General features: G+C 42.2%; 2 protein-coding genes across 3 annotated transcripts; both read right to left on the minus strand.

The window, feature by feature from the left end:
* Positions 1 to 4,388: 4,388 nt before the first annotated feature.
* On the minus strand, positions 4,389 to 6,925 carry LOC135555794 (keratin, type I cytoskeletal 13-like). The gene is made up of 7 exons (XM_064988529.1): positions 6,396 to 6,925; positions 6,193 to 6,275; positions 5,798 to 5,954; positions 5,425 to 5,586; positions 5,183 to 5,308; positions 4,863 to 5,083; positions 4,389 to 4,614 (listed from the first exon to the last, which is right to left on the minus strand). The coding sequence occupies exons 1-7, from the start codon at positions 6,894 to 6,896 to the stop codon at positions 4,497 to 4,499; spliced, it is 1,368 nt and encodes a 455-aa protein (XP_064844601.1). The 5' UTR covers positions 6,897 to 6,925; the 3' UTR covers positions 4,389 to 4,496.
* A 7,225-nt stretch (positions 6,926 to 14,150) lies between these two features.
* On the minus strand, positions 14,151 to 17,588 carry LOC135555797 (keratin, type I cytoskeletal 50 kDa-like). 2 transcript variants are annotated; one of them, XM_064988533.1, is made up of 7 exons: positions 17,167 to 17,588; positions 15,865 to 15,947; positions 15,552 to 15,708; positions 15,292 to 15,456; positions 15,050 to 15,175; positions 14,714 to 14,937; positions 14,151 to 14,569 (listed from the first exon to the last, which is right to left on the minus strand). In XM_064988533.1, the coding sequence occupies exons 1-7, from the start codon at positions 17,578 to 17,580 to the stop codon at positions 14,524 to 14,526; spliced, it is 1,215 nt and encodes a 404-aa protein (XP_064844605.1). In that variant the 5' UTR covers positions 17,581 to 17,588; the 3' UTR covers positions 14,151 to 14,523. The 2 variants fall into 2 exon arrangements, with proteins under 2 accessions (XP_064844605.1, XP_064844604.1); XM_064988532.1 differs by having other exon boundaries at positions 14,151 to 14,580.
* Between the last annotated feature and the right edge of the window lie 134 nt (positions 17,589 to 17,722).

Raw genomic sequence — 17,722 nt, forward strand, 5'->3', positions numbered from 1 at the left:
TGGTCAATGCAAAACTCGCACTGAACATCAGATTCCTTGTCCAGGACTAGGCTTCTATGTTTGGAAAAAATGGGTCAGAAAACCAGTTCAATGTGTTGAGAGGTGAGCATAACGAGTGGATTATTTCTAAGGTTGGTCATGGGAGTGGCCATACAAGTGTAACAGAAGACATCTTGGGCCAGTAAGTGTTAAAGCTACAGTATGTGATTTGAAAAACAACTAAATGGGGTCCCAGCCACTTGTTTTGGTAAACAGCTGAGGGAAGGGGCTAGGGAAATGCAACCCCTCTCAGATTCATAGACAGTGTTCTATTTAACCACATGATAGATTTGATTACAGTTTTTTGTAAACAATGGAGTAATGTGATAAAGACAGACAATTGTGGTACAGTCATGAGTAATTTATTAGTTATATTCTACAAAGAATCAATGGGTATATCAAGAATTAAGGTTACAATTGAACATATTCCCAATTCCCAGACTGTAGCTTTAAAGGCTTTGATAGGAATTCTCGCTGTAGATAGATACAGTTGAAGTCAGAAGTCTACATACACCTTAGCCAAATACATTTAAACTCAGTTTTTTTTTTTTTTTTTTTTTTTTTTTTTTTTTTTACAATTCTTGATGTTTAATCCGAATAAAAGTTCCCTGTCTTAGGTCAGTTAGGATCATCACTTCATTTTAAGAATGTGAAATGTCAGAATAATAGTAGAGAGAATTATTCATTTCAGATGTTATTTCTTTCATCACATTCCCAGTGGGTCAGAAGTTTACATACACTCAATTAGTATTTGGTAGCATTGCCTTTACATTTTTTAACTTCGGTCAAATGTTTTGGGTAGCCTTCCACAAGCTTCCCACAATAAGTTGGGTGAATTCTGGCCCATTCCTCCTGACAAAGCTGGTGTAACTGAGTCAGGTTTGTAGGCTTCCTTGCTCGCACACACTTTTCAGTTCTGCATACACATTTTCTATGTGATTGAGGTCAGGGCTTTGTGATGGCCACTCCAATACCTTGACTTTGTTGTCCTTAAGCCATTTTGCCACAACTTAGCAAGCATGCTTAGGGTCATTGTCCATTTGGAAGACTCATTTGTGACCAAGCTTTAACTTCCTAAATGATGTCTTGAGATATTGCTTCAATATATCCACATAATTTTCCTGCCTCATGATGTCTTCTATTTTGTGAAGTGCACCAGTCCCTCCTGCAGCAAAGCACCCCCACAACATGATGCTGCCACCCCCATGCTTCACAGTTGGGATGGTGTTCTTCAGCTTTCCTCCAAACATAACAATGGTCATTATGGCCAAACAGTTCTATTTTTGTTACATCAGATCAGAGGACATTTCTCCAAAAAGTACGCTCTTTGTCCCCATGTGCAGTTGCAAACCGTAGTCTGTTTTTTTATGGCAGTTTTGGAGCAGTGGCTTCTTCCTTGCTGAGCAGCCTTTCAGGTTATGTTGATATAGGACTTGTTTTACTGTGGATATAGATACTTTTGTACCTGTTTCCTCTAGCATCTTCACAAGGTCCTTTGCTGTTGTTCTGAGATTGATTGCACTTTTCCCACCAAAGTATGTTAATCTCTAGGAGACATAACGCCTCTCCTTCCTAAACGGTATGACGGCTCCATGGTCCCATGGTGTTTATACTTGTGTACTATTGTTTGTACAGATGAAGGTGGTACCTTCAGGCATTTGGAAATTGCTCCCAAGGATGAACAAGGTCTGCAATTGTGGAGGTCTGCAATACATCCATAGGCAAACCTCCAATTGACTCAAATGATGTCAATTAGCCTATCAGAAGCTTCTAAAACCATGACATATTTTGGGGGGAATTTTCAAGCTGTTTAAAGGCACAGTCAACTTAGTGTATGTAAACGTCTGACCTACTGGAGTTGTGATACAGTGAATTATAAGTGAAATAATCTGTCTGTAAACAATTGTTGGAAGAATTACTTGTGTCATGCACAAAGTAGATGTCCTAACCGACTTGCCAAAACTATAGTTTGTTAACAAGAAATTTGTGGAGTGGTTCAAAAGCTAGTTTTAATATACTCCAACCTAAGTGTATGTAACCTTCTGACTTCAACTGTAAGTAAGATAAGTAGTTGATTGATCTAAGCTGACATATGGAATTGTTAACATGGATCATTTAGCTATTTGATTTGTAATTTTATGAGACTTTTATCTATCAAGAAATAATATATGTATATTTTTTGATAAAATGTTGAATTTGGCCTTTCCTGCTACAGTATAGCCCATATGAAAACTTGTATTATATGAAATAAGGTTTTGAAGTGTCTGACCTATACATAGGAGAAATAAGAAAGCTCAGGAAATATATATATATATATATATATATATATCTTTTTTACACATATTTAACCCTCTATTTTTGTTGGCACAAAACTACCTCCATACTTCCATTAATTTGTATGGGTTACCTTTAGTCGAGACCCGGGACACTTGTGGGGGTCGTAGAGCAAAACGTAGATCACCATTGTTTTTGTGAGAATCTCCCCGTTCTACATTAGTGTCAACTGAATGGGAAAGGATAGGGGGATCCATCAAGAAGATGCTCATAGGACTACTTAGGTACACGTGAAAAAAACAAGTCAGGAGTAAACATTGGCCTGTGATATAGGAAAGATACAATACGCTCCGGTCTATTTCAATCCAACCACATGTTAACTGAAGGGTATTGAAATTGAGAACAGTAAAGTGGGGCTTTAGAATCACCTCTGGTCAACAGGGGCCGACAAGACAGAGGGGTAGAGTTGAGTTGTGTGTGTGATGAAGTGTCACCCTTGTGTGCGGCTCTCAGAGGCAGCCAGGTTAATAAAGCTGCGGGAGGGTGTGGTCCGGAGGACAGGGGCAGGGTGGCACGCTGTGCTGACAGGACCCCACAGCTGCCCAGGGAGGAGGAGGAAGAGAGGGAGATCTGTGGTATGCTCAGATAGGTTTAGCCTGCTGTGGTGAATATTTTTGGTTTGATAGTCTTCAATCTTTTCAAACACAGGCAGAAAATAACTGTGTTTTACAGTATCATAACAAAAACGATCTACATTATTTTGTCCCAGTTTGGTGAAAATCCTCTGATAGTGTGTTTAAATGCCAGACTTAAAACAATGAGATCAGACCAAACCCTTTCAAAAGCTCAATAACTTCCACCATGTATTAGGCCTATCTAAAAATGGCTACTAAACTCAAAGACAAAGCTAAGACACCAGAGGGTTATGATCAGAGCACATTGACTGCACGTGTATGAGCCTAGAAGACCTGCTAGAGGGACCTCCTTCCTCTCTCAGTCCCGTGAATCAACTGACTTAACATTCCAATGCAACACCTTGCCATACAAAATGTATAGCTGAGTTGATAGCCTTCCCTACATAGTCAGCTAGGCCAGTGGTCCCAAACCTTTTCACTCATGCCCCCCTTTTATCACGGGGGAACATCTCATGCACCTCCATGCCCCACGCCTGCCCCAATTGAATTAACTGCTACTATTGTTACAAAACAATATAACAAAATTATACAAATGAACTCCTGAAAATTAGCCTTTTAATCAACATGAAACAGAACAAACAAATACCATTACTCATTCCATATTGAAATCAAGAACAAAAAGAAGAATAAACCTTCTTTCTCCAGTGCAATGTCACATTCCTATAACAAGGGTGGGCCAATTTTTATTGTGGATTTTCTCAATTTGAAATAAAAATTACATTGTTTCTGGAAGTATTTTAAGGGTGACTATTAGGTTGCATAAACATGATTAGTGCCCCCCCTCACACAATTTAGGCCTACAAATATATTTTCTGATCATAATACAGAGGAGGATAGATTTTTACTGCTAGTCAGTCTGGGAGACAGGCAGGCTGCCTCTGACTGGGGGGAGAAACAGGCTTGCTTGCAGTATTCCGTTATATCTATACTATACCGTTTGTTATTGACCAAATACTTATTTTCCACCATAATTTGCAAATAAATTAATTAAAAATCCTACAATGTGATTTTCTGGATTTTTTTTCTCCATTTTGTCTGTCATAGTTGAAGTGTACCTTTGATGAAAATTACAGGCCTCATCTTTTTAAGTGGGAGAACTTGCACAATTGGTGGCTGACTAAATACTTTTCTGCCCCACTGTATATGTAGGTTTGCTTAACATCGACTTGCATCCCTAAACCAAACACTAGGTGACACCCGTACTTAGTAATCAGGCTAACACCATGTTCCACCTTACCACTCACAACTGAAACTATTTCATGAAGTTGAATTAAATAGGCACAAATGAAATCATTCATGAAACCAAAGCAGACAAGTGTGAAAAAACAATAGTATAATTTTAGCCTGTTATGAAAACAAAGTAATTGAACAAACAAAGGATTTCAGATGTATTATTTTTTATTGCTGTTGCCTTCCAGATATGCACTGGATGTTTAGTGAGTCAGATAATCAGTTGTTGTATTTCGCTCAGTACACTCATGTACTGCATCAGCGGCGTGCATAGGAAGAAGCTGAGGATTGGGTGGAGGAGACCACTTTCCCATCCACCATCTCTTCTACCACTGTGATGACCTTCCTGGTGCTGGTAGAGGAGGAGGAGGAGACACTGTGGACCAAACAGAAAACACCAATGAGCACATAATCGACTGTACCCAACACAATATGGCAAGGTCTTACCTTGCAAGGTTTTGACATGATTCTACTGGTAGTGTACAAACTGGTGGGGCCACTGTTTTGCTTCTAAGAAAGTAAGTGAGTCTAGCCTAGAACTTGCTCAAAGTTTAGAATCAAAACACCCTTGATAGCCAAAGAATAACATTTGATGGACTAATAGAATAGGCTTGTTTGGCTCACCTTCTGGCCTCTCCGTCCAGCAGTCTCCTGTACTCAGCGATTTCCATCTCCAGCCTGGTCTTGATGTCCAGCAACATCTTGTATTCCTGGCCCTGGCGTTGCAAGTCAGCCCTGAGATTTACCAACTGTTCCTCCAAGCTAGTCACCTGCATCTGATAACCCGACAGCTGCATGGAGTAACGGTTCTTTGTCTCTGCGAGGGTATTTTCCATGGATGATTTCTATTGGAGAGAAATGAAGAGTTAAACAAAACATCAGGAAGTAGTTGTGCAAATTCATTGATGGGTGGCAGACATTGAAACATTCTTGAACAGTCTTACCATGCTTATTTGTGATTGAAGTTCGATTTCAAGACTCTGCAGTGTGCGTTTGACTTCTGAGATTTCAGATCTGGACGTTTGGATAACTTCTGTGCTAATTGCGACCTCCTTATTCAGCGCCTCAGTCTGTGGAAAACACCATCAAAAATAACGTTTTTACATGAACAATTAAATTGATGGGACATTTTGGACATCGTGAACCTAAATTATGGATTCATTTTTATAATGACAAAAAGTATTACCTTGGTGTGGAACCAGCCCTCCAGTTCTCTGTTGTTCTTGGCAGCGACAGCCTCGTAATGTTCACGAATCTCAGCCATGACTTTGCTGAGGTCTTCCTGTGGTGCAGCGTCAACCTCCACATGGACCTGGCCGCTCATCTGGGCACGCATGGACAACAGCTCCTGCAGAAGGACAATGAAACAGATTTAGGTCTGTAGGTCATCATCATGGTTCAGAAAGTGGTTCTAGGTTTGTTCAAATGTTTCTGGATTTAAATACATAGATTATGATGTATTACTTGCTCACAAAAATGTTGTACAGTAACGCCTGGCTGGATCTGTTATTTCAAGACCCGACACTATAGATAGGCTAGTATGGGAATCAGAACCCGACCTCCTCGTGGTTTCTCTTGAGGTAGACCAACTCCTCTCTCAGCCCCTCAATCTGCATGCTCAGGTCCTTCTTGGACATATTCAGCTCTTCCAGAACACACCTCAGCCCAGCGATGTCTGCTTCCACTGACTGACGCATGGACAGCTCGGTCTCATACCTACATAATAAAACATACAATTATTTACAGTGTACCAGTGTGTCTCAACATGCTCTGTAATCATTGAACCTGAGCTATTTCACGATATGAGCTTTTTTACATGACAGACGGCATCAATATTTTTATTTGTACACTAGAATCAGTCGGTCACTTTTCTGGTATTGAGTCAATACTGGTATTCTGGTATTGAGACAATATTTGTGGACAAAAGATTTGCCAATTTGGTGAGTGAACTCACTTCATTCTGAAGTCTTCAGTGGCAAGCCTGGCATTGTCAATGCTTAGATGGGCAGCACCATTCACACGGATGGCTTCCTGCATCTGAAAATAAAATAGATACTTTTGAATTTAAAACAAAAAACAAAATAAAATACATAGTGCAAGTTTTTCAATATGTGGCATGAAATAAAAGTGTAACAGTACTGGCATACAACAGCTTACCTTGGATTGGAGGTCTCTGATGATGACATGGAAGGAACCATAGTCGCGAGCACTGGGGGAGGCCTTGGCCTCGAGGAACTGGCGGATCTTCAGCTCCAGCTCAGCGTTGGCCTTCTCCAAGGTGTGAACTTTCGTCAGGTAGGTGGCCAGACGGTCGTTCAGGTTCTGCATGCAGAACTTCTCGTTGCCGATGACATGGCTGTCACTTCCTCCACCAGACATACTGAAGCTGGAGCCTCCACCGAAGCCAGCACCACCACCGAAACTACCACCACCAGCAGAGAAGGACCTGGAGGCTCTGACACTAGAGATGCGCACCCCAGAGCCACCTGCACCCCCATACACGCTGCCGGCCCTAATTCCACTGATGCGGCTGCCTCCACCAGACATGGACATGGACATGCCACCACCACCAGACATGGAAATACGCGAGGAACCCATAGATGAGCCCTTCATGGATCTGCTTGAGGAGGATCTGAAGCTGCTGCTGGAGAAGGACATGTTGATGGAGTCTGCTGATGTCTTACTGCTCTGGCTGGAGAGAAGTGAGTGCAGAGCAGTGGGTCTAAGCTCCTTTTATGCTGTGAGAGGAGAGGAGGACACAGACGACACTCAATACACTCAATACAGTAATTACATACTTTAAAAGGGCACGCCAGGCATGCCAAAGTTGTTAGGATTCAAACCTGTTGAGCCTACAAAAGCAATTGTTGATTTTAGACAGTTCTTTCCATTGAATGTCACCAATGCAAAGTCATAGAATTATAATTATTGACTGTTGAGAAACAGATGACATTTGAAAGTAATCCCTAAATGTAGAACTGGTAGTTAGGATGACCTGACAGCCTTGAGGCCTAACTTGATCTTTAGACTAATACTAGGGTGAGACAAGGATGACACAGTTACTGTATGTGAGAACTCCACCAACATTAGCAATCAATCATGTATTATTTCCAAATCATATCTATTGTACTGAACATGACACAATCAAAGTTTCTGTGAAGATTCTAGAGTAGAGTACAGAATTGGTTGACTTTAACATTGCTTTACACTGTAAAGGAGTGTAAAGTAGACAGGATTTCAAAACCACTTATATATAGATATATATTTTAAATGTAAAAACTGTTTTATGATATTCAATTGGTAGTTACAGTCTTGTTCCATTGCTGCAACTCCCGTACTGGCTCGGGAGAGGAAAGGGTCGAGAACCACGCATCCTCCGAAACACGGCCCTGCAGAGTCATACTGCTTCTTCTTACATGTCACGCCTACTCCTGCTCCCTCTGTCCGGCGCTCAACGTCACCGGTCTACTAACCACTGGTCCTGGCAACCCAAATTATGCACACCTGGCAACCATCATTGCAGACACCTGCTCCCCATCATTAAGCACACCTGGACTTCATCACCACCCTGATTTCTCTCCTTTCATATAGCCCTCAGTAATCCTGAATCATCATGTAGTATTTTATTTCTCTCAAGTTCAGTTTGCGGCTCATGTTTATACTTTCATCATTTCATTATTAAACTCCCCTTAACTTCTTACCTGCACTCCTCTCCTTTTCTTGTCCAAGCCCTGGATATGCGACTATTGGGATCCGGCACAATTACGCACATCACAGCACCACTCACCCTCACCGTGGGACCCAAGCACCAGGAAAGCCTTTCCTTCCTCATCATCACTGCACCAGTAGACAAAGTCATCCTTGGCGTCCCGTGGCTCCAACTCCATAACCCCACCATCTTCTCGTCAAAGAAGGGAACCCGCTCCTGCCCTCCAGAGCACATCTACATCCCAACAGGGGTAAGAGATCGGCTGTTGACCTGGGCACACACATCTCTTGCCGCTGGACACCCAGGCATCACCTGCACCATCTAATCCCTTTCCGATAAATACTGGTGGCCTACTTTGGCGAAGGACGTCGCTCACTATGTCAACTCATGTTCGGTATCTACTCAATCCAAATCTCCCCGGGCACGCTATAGCAGGGACACTACTTCCCATGCCTCAGCAGCTTTGGTCACATCTGTCCATAGACTTTGTACGAATCTCCCCCTTTATGATGGTTTTGCTACTATTCTGGTTGTTGACAGATTCTCTAAATCTTGCCGTTTTATCCCTCTCTCTGGTCTACCTTCTGGCACTATGGCCTTTTGGAGGACATCATATTCGTCAGTGGTCCCCAATTCACGTTGCAGGTCTGGAAAGCCTTTATGGAGAAGCTGCGGGCCACGGTCATCCTCACATCCGGGTACCGGCCTCAGTCTAAAGGGCAGGTGGAGAGAACCAACCAGGAGCTGGGGAGGTTCTTAAGGAGTCACTGCCAGGACTGGCAGGCAGAGTGGGCCCGGTTTCTTCTCTGGGCAGAATATGCCCAGAACTCACCTCGCCACTCCTCCACTGGGCTGACTCCCTTCCAGTGTGTCCTGGGATATCAGCCGGCCCTGGCTCCATGGACTCTGAGCCAGACCAAGGTCCCTGCAGTGGACGAGTGATTCTGGCAACATCGTGAGGCTCCAGCGTGCCATCTACCGTCAGAAGGATCAGGCGGACCGCCACCGCAGCGAGGCTAACGTGTTCTGTCCTTGTGATCACTTCTGGCTCTCCAGCAGGAACCTTCCACTCCACCTGTCCTGCCGGAGGCTGAGCCCCCGGGTTGGGGGGCCCTTCAAGGTCCTCTGGAGGGTCAATGAGGTAACTTATCATTTTGACTCCCAACGTCGTGGGGGTCGGCTCCAGTATCTGGTGGACTGTACGGAGGAGTGCTCTTGGGGACCGGTGGCAAGAATCCTGGACTTCAACATCATCCGGGATTTCCATCTCAGCTGTCCGGAACGGCCCACTCCTTGTGGCCAGCTGGAGCCACGCATCGGGGATGGTACTGTCACGGCTACTCCTGCTCCCTCCCTTGATGTTGCCAGTTCACTAACCAATGGTCCTGGCAATATCATTGCACAAAACTGGCAACCATTGCACACATCTGCTCCCCATTAAGCACACCTGGACTTCATCACCACCCTGATTACACTCCCTTTTTATTTTACCTTTATTTAACTAGGCAAGTCAGTTAAGAACAAATTCTTATTTTCAATGACAGCCTAGGAACATTGGGTTAACTGCCTGCTCAGGGCAGATGACAGATTTGATGACAGATTAACCACTAGGCTACCCTGCCGCCCCATTAGGCAGTATTGTTTTCTCTCACATTCAGTACACTTCTCATGTTTGTTCTTTTGTATCGTTTCATTATTAAACTCACCTTCTGCTCCTGCTTCCTGACTCCCTACGTATATGGTACATTACAGCAAGTCCTTATTAAAGTTTGCTGTGATTTATAAATATATATATTATTATGTTTAGAACGGTTTTGTAAGGTTGGCCTTTTTAATTGAAATGCTCAAGTTCAGTAAGATTGTTTCTATCATATGCAATACCTAAACTACACAAGAACCATATCTGATAAAATCGTAGTTTTCCACCAACAAGTGAAACTTCATGGGTTTGTTCCAATGAGAAAGAGGGTTACGCTAACTTGAAGCCAAAAACATCACACACCATTTTTAGAGCTTTTGTATCGTTCATCAAAGTAGGATATACTGTACCTGTTGTACAGGCTACACCTGAAGGAAAGCAACACAAGCATGACCTGTCTAATTCAAAGTATGCCAACCTCTGAACTCGCAACAGTGTATAATACTAATGATGCTGCAGAGAAAACATCCCTATTCATGAGAAATCATGTTGACAGAGGTGACAAACCAGTTTCTACACCTGCGTAACTAAGTTTTACAACCTCCAACAGAGAAAATGATTGTACACCAGAACACTAACATATGGTATCTCAGTGCCCTGCTGAGTTCAATGACATCAAACCGACAACATTTGGAAACAAAATGTGTCGAAAAAGCAGTAATTTTTTAAACATACGTGTAATTCTTTTATTATTGCAATCTATATAATTTTGACTATCTGCAAATCCTTAAATGGTGATTAGCCTAATGTTTTATCTCAATGTATTCAATATCCAAATAAAGAGTATGTCAGTAACCTAATACCCATTGACCATTTCTCTGTAGATCCAAAATTATCTACATTTGAATGTGGAGCTCAAAAAGGTCATTTATAGATGATTTGATGGGTGAAAAATGCTCATATCAGTACCATAACTTGAATGGGATTATTGACACAAATGCTAAAATGTTAGCATTTGGAAACGGTGCCAGGGAAATTGCAGTGGCTTGCGAAAGTATTCACCCCCTTTGGCATTTTTCCTATTTTGTTGCCTTACAACCCTGGAATTATAATAGATTTTGGGGGGATTTGTATCATTTTATTTACACAACATGCCAACCACTTTGAAGATGTAAAATATTTTTTATTGTGAAACAAACAATTAATTAGACTAAACAAAACAGAAAACTTGAACGTGCATAATTCACCCCCCCCTCCCCCCACCCCCCAAAGTCAATACTTTGTAAAGCCACCTTTTGCAGCAATTACAGCTGCAAGTCTCTTGGGGCATGTCTCTATAAGCTTGGCACATCCAGCCACTGTGATTTTTTCCCATTCTTCAAGGCAAAACTGCTCCAGCTCCTTCAAGTTGGAAGGGTTCCGCTGGTGTACAGCAATCTTTTGGTCATACCACAGAATCTCAATTGGATTGAGATCCGGGCTTTGACTCGGCCATTCCAATACATTTAAATGTTTCCCCTTAAACCGCTCGAGCGTTGCTTTAGCAGTATGCTTAGGGTCATTGTCCTGTGGAAGGTGAACCTCCGACCCAATCTCAAATCTCTGGAAGAGTGAAACAGGTTTCCCTCAAGAATTTCCCTGTATTTAGCGCCATCCATCACTCCTTCAATTCTGACCAGTTTCCCAGTCCCTGCCAATTAAAAACATATCCAGAGCATGATGCTGCCACCACCAATGCTTCACTGTGGGGAAGTGTTCTCTGGGTGATGAGAAGCGCTGGGTTTGCACCAGACATAGCGTTTTCCTTGATGGCCAAAAAGCTCAATTTTAGTCTCACCTGACCAGAGTACCTTCTTCCATATGTTTGGGGAGTCTACCACATGCCTTTTGGCAAATACCAAACGTGTTTGCTTATTTTTTGATTTGAGCAATGGCTTTTTTTCTGGCCACTAATCTGTAAAACCCAGCTCTGTGGAGTGTACAGCTTAAAGTGGTCCATGGGCATATACTCCAATCTCCACTGTGGAGCTTTGCAGCTCCTTCAGGGTTATCTTTGGTCTCTTTGTTGCCTCTCTGTTGCCTCTCTGATTAATGCCCTCCTTGCCTGGTTCGTGAGTTTTGGTGGGCGGCCCTCTCTTGGAAGGTTTGTTGTGGTGCCATATTCTTTCCATTTTTTAATAATGGATTTAATGGTGCTCCGTGGGATGTTCAAAGTTTCGGATATTTTTTTATAACCCAACCCTGATCTGTACTTTGTACTCTCCACAACTTTGTCCCTGACCTGTTTGGAGAGCTCCTTGGTCTTCATGGTGCCGCTTGCTTGGGGGTGCCCTTTGCTTAGCGGTGTTGTAGACTCTGGGGCCTTTCAGAACAGGTGTATATATACTGAGATCATTTCACTTTGTGTATGTCCATTACATGAAATAAAAATAAAAATCCATTTAAATTACAGGTTGTAATGCAACAAAATAGGAAAAATGCCAAGGGTGGTATACTTTTGCAAGGCACTGTAAACAAAAGCATGGATTGTTGTCATAACTTGTCCATAGACTGCTTACAGAGTAAAGAAACCCAAATGCAATTTTGTATTTTGGGTAAACTATCCCTTTATCCCAGGGGCCAGGGCCCAACCTGGAGTTAGCCGACAAGTCATACACTAATGGGCTTACTTGAATCTGTGGCCACTGCGAGTGCAACAATTTCTGTGGTTCAATTCAAACATCATGACAGTTGAAGGGCACCATGCTAAAAATGGCAGTTTAGTGAAAGCTAAAGTTAGCTAATTTAGGTAGATAGGTAGTTAACTGTAGTCATATTACTTGCTTTGCCATGTTTTATGGTCCTTTCATACAAGCTACCGTCATCTTGTTCTGAAAAACATCTAATAAATTAAGGCATTAAGCTTTGTTGAATCAAGCTGGCTAGCTTTGTAATGTTAGCTTAATAAGCTAAGTTAGACCCATACTCGAGGAGAAAATATATGTGACGTAGAGCAAACATAAGAATAAAAACTCAACGTCAATGTTTCTAAAAGTAAAGCCATCAAACTGAGTGAACTCAAATAATTTTTCAATCTCTTTGACTGAGCATTGGAAAGGGGCTAGGTAGCTAGCTAGCTAGCTTACTGTAGGCCAACAAACTTACAGCAGGCTTATAGCCCTGCTTATCAATTTCTAGTTGAATGCATGCACCAAATGTGTCTGTGGTAAGCCAACACAAATACAGGCTTCAAGTTTTACTAGATAGCCATTGATATTCTTCTCATTGTTGTAATTAGAGACCTCCTTACTTTGGTAATTTGTTATATACCACAGATGATTGTTTCTGTCAGTGGCCTCCCCTGGAGCCTAGATCGCATATTAAAGTAAATATAAAGAAATCCACCTCAAACTTTCATCTCAAACAGACATTTAAAAAATGCTTGCTATTTCCTCATAGAGTAGCTGGCCAATCAGCAGTCTACTCGCATGACTATTTTTAATGACCGGTATACGCCCACACCATTCTCTTGCTGGGGTAAGCCCACACGCTTCCTACACAGAAAATATGCTTTTTAATATATTTAATACAAAAAATTGGAAAGAAAACTATTTCACTAATGAATTATATTTCATAGAAATCTGGAAACACTGGACAGTTACTCTAAAGGTGACTGTCACATTTTCACAGAGTTTCAAAATCTCTTGAAGTTTACCAGACCAGAGCAGTAAAGCTCTTCAACTCAGTAGGCTAGAAAGGCCTAAAATAATACAACACAACTTCATTGTCCGTAGTCACAGCAAACAACAGGAATTTGAATTCTGCTCTCTGCATTTCTCAACCCTCCACGCACATCATACAGACACACAGTTGAGAGGAGCACAGGGTCAAGCTGCAGTGCAGCACCCCTGGATGGCGAGCATGTTGTGGGGTTAAGGTACGGTAGAGGATTATTGTTAGGATATGAACCCAGCAGCCCTCCAGTTGCTGGGTTTATTCAGTTTATTCCAGCGCCCGGCCTTGGATTTAAACTGTTGGGCTACTTACAACCCAACAAAATGTTTTGCTCCAAGTTACACTATCCATGCCAGAAAAATAAAACTGAATCACATTCATGTCCTACGAGGCAGATGGCTTTTCTATTTGAAGCCCTCTGCCATAGAAGTGATGGAACTGCATTACTCTGTCATGGCAGAAGAGGGCAGCATTGCCTCTGATTAAACAGTATGACACCACATACAATAAGGAGCAAAAAAATAGCAGTTTAAAAAAAATGCAATGTTGGGCCAGAGAATGCTGGTGGAAGGAGCATTAGAAGGACAGGCTCATTGTAATGGCTGGAATGGAATAAATGGAATGGAGTCAAACATGTGGTTTCTATGAATTTGATGTGTATTAATACTGTTCTGTTCATTCCATTCCAGCCATTACAATGAACCCATCCTCCTATAGGTCATCCCACCAGCCTCCTCTGGTGTAGACCTTTGCCATTTTTCAGTGAAATCGACTTGATCAATTATGTTAGTGCATATTATGTTAGGATCTAGGCTCATCTGTTTGGCATAGCCTAACTCTACAGAGTATGCTATACTGTATAAAAAATAACAATTTGTCAATAGAGATCATGATACAGCCTACTCAACTATTCAAAACAGCAATATAATCAATATTGGCCTAATTGCCTCAACTATGTTGTCGATAGCTTTAATTTTATAAAATGATTCCATCAAATCAAAACAAAAATGAAACAAAAGTTTTAGGGCTTAGTTTTATTGACAAATCTCTCTGAAGGTATCAGAGGAAGTATATAAATCCCAAGATACAAGTTTACACAACCCAATTGAATCACAGCTTCTGAGAAAGGTTGACAGTAGGAATCAACGGGATCGTGTTCTGTTCTGTGAATTCCCCGTTTTAAGATGTCTCACTTGGTCTTGGTCTCACTGATCACCTTGCCGTCAACACTTTCCATGATGAGAGTTACCACCTTGTGTGTTTTGGTGGCTGTCGAGACACTGCAAGGTCAGAGACAGCATTGGCAGGTACACTTACTTTGGCTCAATTGTTTTTGTCATACAATCTTTACTTCAATTGAATGTAATACTTTGGAAGATTTGTGCGGGATGAGGTGTAGAAGCCCAGGCTCACCTGCTTGTCATTTCCCTGTCCAGCAGTCTCCTGTACTCAGTGATCTCCATCTCCAGCCTGGTCTTGATGTCCAGCAGAATCTGGTATTCCTGTCCCTGGCGCTCCAAGTCACCACGTATCTGACCAAGATGGCCCTCTAAGCTGGTCACCTGCATCTGATAACTCAATAGCATATTGGCATAGCGGTTCTGTGTGTCAGCCAGGGTGCCCTCCAGGGAAGCTTTCTATTAGACAAGAATAGGGGGAAGAGAAATAAATAGGTGCTGTGACATACTGTAGAAGATTGGTGGTTAATAAACCTAAAAAATAAAAATTAGTGTTTGTAGTTCATCTCACCATGCTGAGTTCAGATTGGAATTTGATTTCTAGACTTTGCATTATGCGTTTAACTTCAGTGATTTTAGATTGGGAGGATTGGACGGTCTCTGTGCTGCAGGCGACAGTTTTCTGGATTTCTTCTGTCTGTAAAGGACAGAAGGGGCATAGTAAGCTATCAAACTCACTGAAGAAAAATTTGAAACAATTAGTTAAAAAATGTATCATATCATTGGTCAAAAATAAAAGATCTGGTATTGTACCTTTGCATTGAACCAGCTCTCCAGTTCTTTTTGGTTCTTGGCAGTAACAGCATCGTAGTGCTCACGGATCTCAGCCATGACTTTGGTGAGGTCTTCCTGTGGGGCAGCATCAACCTCCACGTTGACCGTCTGATTAACCACCTGCGCCCGAAGGGCCTTGACCTCCTGAAGAAGAATTAACAGAAGACTAAGTGTCAACCTGCCCTCCCCAGCTTAGAAGCTTTTATGACTTGGTACTTAGTACAATCATTCAGGCACACCTCCTTGTGGTTCTTCTTGAGGTGGACCAACTCCTCCTTCAGCTCCTCAACCGCCATCTCCAGGTTGGATCCTCCAATGGTCAGCTCGTCCCTCACCCGCCTCAGCCCAGCAATATCAGCCTCCACACATTGCGTCATAGCCAGCTCATTCTCATACCTGTGTAAAATCAAAACACTAACAGGTTGCCTTTTGTTTGGCAACATCTGTACTATACTTCACGTACCACACCTTTTTCCCATTTTCATAGAGGTTGCATTAATGGATAGTTGCTGATGTATTTTACAGCTATACCATAGTCTTTCTCACACTCACTTGACTTGAAAGTCATCTGCTGCCAACTTAGCATTGTTAATAGCCAGGTAGAATCCTCCATTCATACGAGTGGCATCAAAGATCTGAAAGGGGGCACAGAGGAATGTCACTGTCACAATGGAATAGAAAGAAGACGGGTACAATGCCAATCACAAATGTTGGGATAAATGTAAAGAATAATTGGCAAGAAATTTAATCTGGATCACAACTGTACAGAGATTTACACAAACCTACTGTAAAATAAACAGAAAATGTTCTGAAATCTGCTAATATGGGTTGCATGGGATGCAAAAAGAGAGAACACATTCAATTTGACATGAAACAGGCTCAGGTAGCCTGTCTTCACGCTTGTTTTACAGTGCCTGGAGTTATTTGGAAAATTTTCAAAAGTTTAACAACACAGAATGAGAGCCAGTTATATGTTACCCCCTAAGGCATGGCCATTTTTTTTATTGAGCGGATGGTCAGAGGGCTGGAACATAATTATAAATCATTTATACTCTGCAAATTGACACAAGAAGCCAGAACAGATATTGTGTTTGACAAAAACATAACCATTTCAAACCTTGATTACATTGGTACATGATCACATACTGTATACCTCCCTGTTTATGAGTGGAAATACTTGGGAATAGCTTTCCTAAATAAAAAATGTAGGTGAATTCCTAGAGATTTTTAAGTATTTTATGTCCAAAAATGAAGAAAAGAAAGTATCCCTCACCAAATAAATCCTTTTTAATATGTCTATAGGCCTCAGGGAAACTCAGTTTGGATCACAGGAGGCTGGAGGCTCTTAATAATGGCATTGGAAACCTTGGGTTTGATGTATTCGATACCATTCCACTCCAGTAACATGAGTCTGATCTTCCCAATTAAGGTGCCACCAACCTCCTGTGGTTTAGATGAGGCTCAGAGTGAGTGGAAACAGAAAAAACAGTTGATGCAAAATTACCCACTCAGCTTTCATCTTACTGAGGGGTCTAATCCAACAGAGTTGGAAGTATATACACATTGTGCTTCATTTTGTGCATAAAATGGCTTTAAGTTTATCAATTGATGTCAATGAACACTATTCAAATTGATTTTTAAAAATGGAGGTATCCAAGCAACAGTTTTCTGAATGCTTATTATTTTGTATCTAAAGGGAGCACAGAGGGCATGACGACACTCACACCGTTATACTGACACTAAAGCCCCATTTTCTAAACCTCTTCCACATTCCCTCTACCATTCCCTTCACAACAGTCTGACTCTGTTCAATAGAAGCTACCTGTTTAGCAGAGGATTGTTTGGGGGCCTTACCTGGTTTTGGAGTTTGCTGATGACAACTTTGAAGGCAGTGCAGTCATGAGTCTCAGGTGTGGCTTTTTTCTCCAGGGACTGGTGGATCTTCACCTCCAGATCAGCGTTGGCCTTCTCTAGGGAGCGGACCTTGTCCAGGTAGGAGGCTAGGCGATCATTCAGATTCTGCATGGTGGCCTTCTTATTTCCGTTCAGGTAGACAGCGTCGGCTAGGTTGGAGCTGCCACCAGACTCACTGCCAGCAGAGAAGGTGCTGGAGGCACTGGAGATGCGCACCCCGGACCCACCGGCACCCCCGTACACGCTGCCGCCCCTCATGGCGCTGATGTGTCTACCTCCACTAGACATGGACATGTGGCGAAAGGAGCCCATAGATGCAGAGGACATGAAGCTGTTGCTGGAGAAGGAGGTCATGGTGGCGGAAGTTGCTGTCTGGTCTGAGTAGAGAAGAGTGAGTGAAGAGTCATTGGACAAAGGCCTTTTTATGCTACGAAATGAGGGAGAGGCGAGGGGGCTCTACCCAGATGACATATGGTGAAATCACTTAGCCAGAAGC

This window comes from Oncorhynchus masou, chromosome 15 (assembly GCF_036934945.1).
Source record: "Oncorhynchus masou masou isolate Uvic2021 chromosome 15, UVic_Omas_1.1, whole genome shotgun sequence".
NCBI lineage: Eukaryota > Metazoa > Chordata > Actinopteri > Salmoniformes > Salmonidae > Oncorhynchus > Oncorhynchus masou.

Excerpts from the sequence above, each read along its gene's own strand:
- LOC135555797 (XM_064988532.1), bottom strand. The coding sequence starts at position 17,580 with ATGACCTCCTTCTCCAGCAACAGCTTCATGTCCTCTGCATCTATGGGC. Across the intron at positions 15,948-17,166 it reads TCAGCAAACTCCAAAACCAG|ATCTTTGATGCCACTCGTAT; the intron begins GTAAGGCCCCCA and ends GCCCCCTTTCAG. Across the intron at positions 14,938-15,049 it reads TCCAATCTGAACTCAGCATG|AAAGCTTCCCTGGAGGGCAC; the intron begins GTGAGATGAACT and ends CTTGTCTAATAG.
- LOC135555794 (XM_064988529.1), bottom strand. The coding sequence starts at position 6,896 with ATGTCCTTCTCCAGCAGCAGCTTCAGATCCTCCTCAAGCAGATCCATG. Across the intron at positions 5,955-6,192 it reads ACTGAAGACTTCAGAATGAA|GTATGAGACCGAGCTGTCCA; the intron begins GTGAGTTCACTC and ends TTTATTATGTAG. Across the intron at positions 5,084-5,182 it reads TTCAATCACAAATAAGCATG|AAATCATCCATGGAAAATAC; the intron begins GTAAGACTGTTC and ends TCTCTCCAATAG.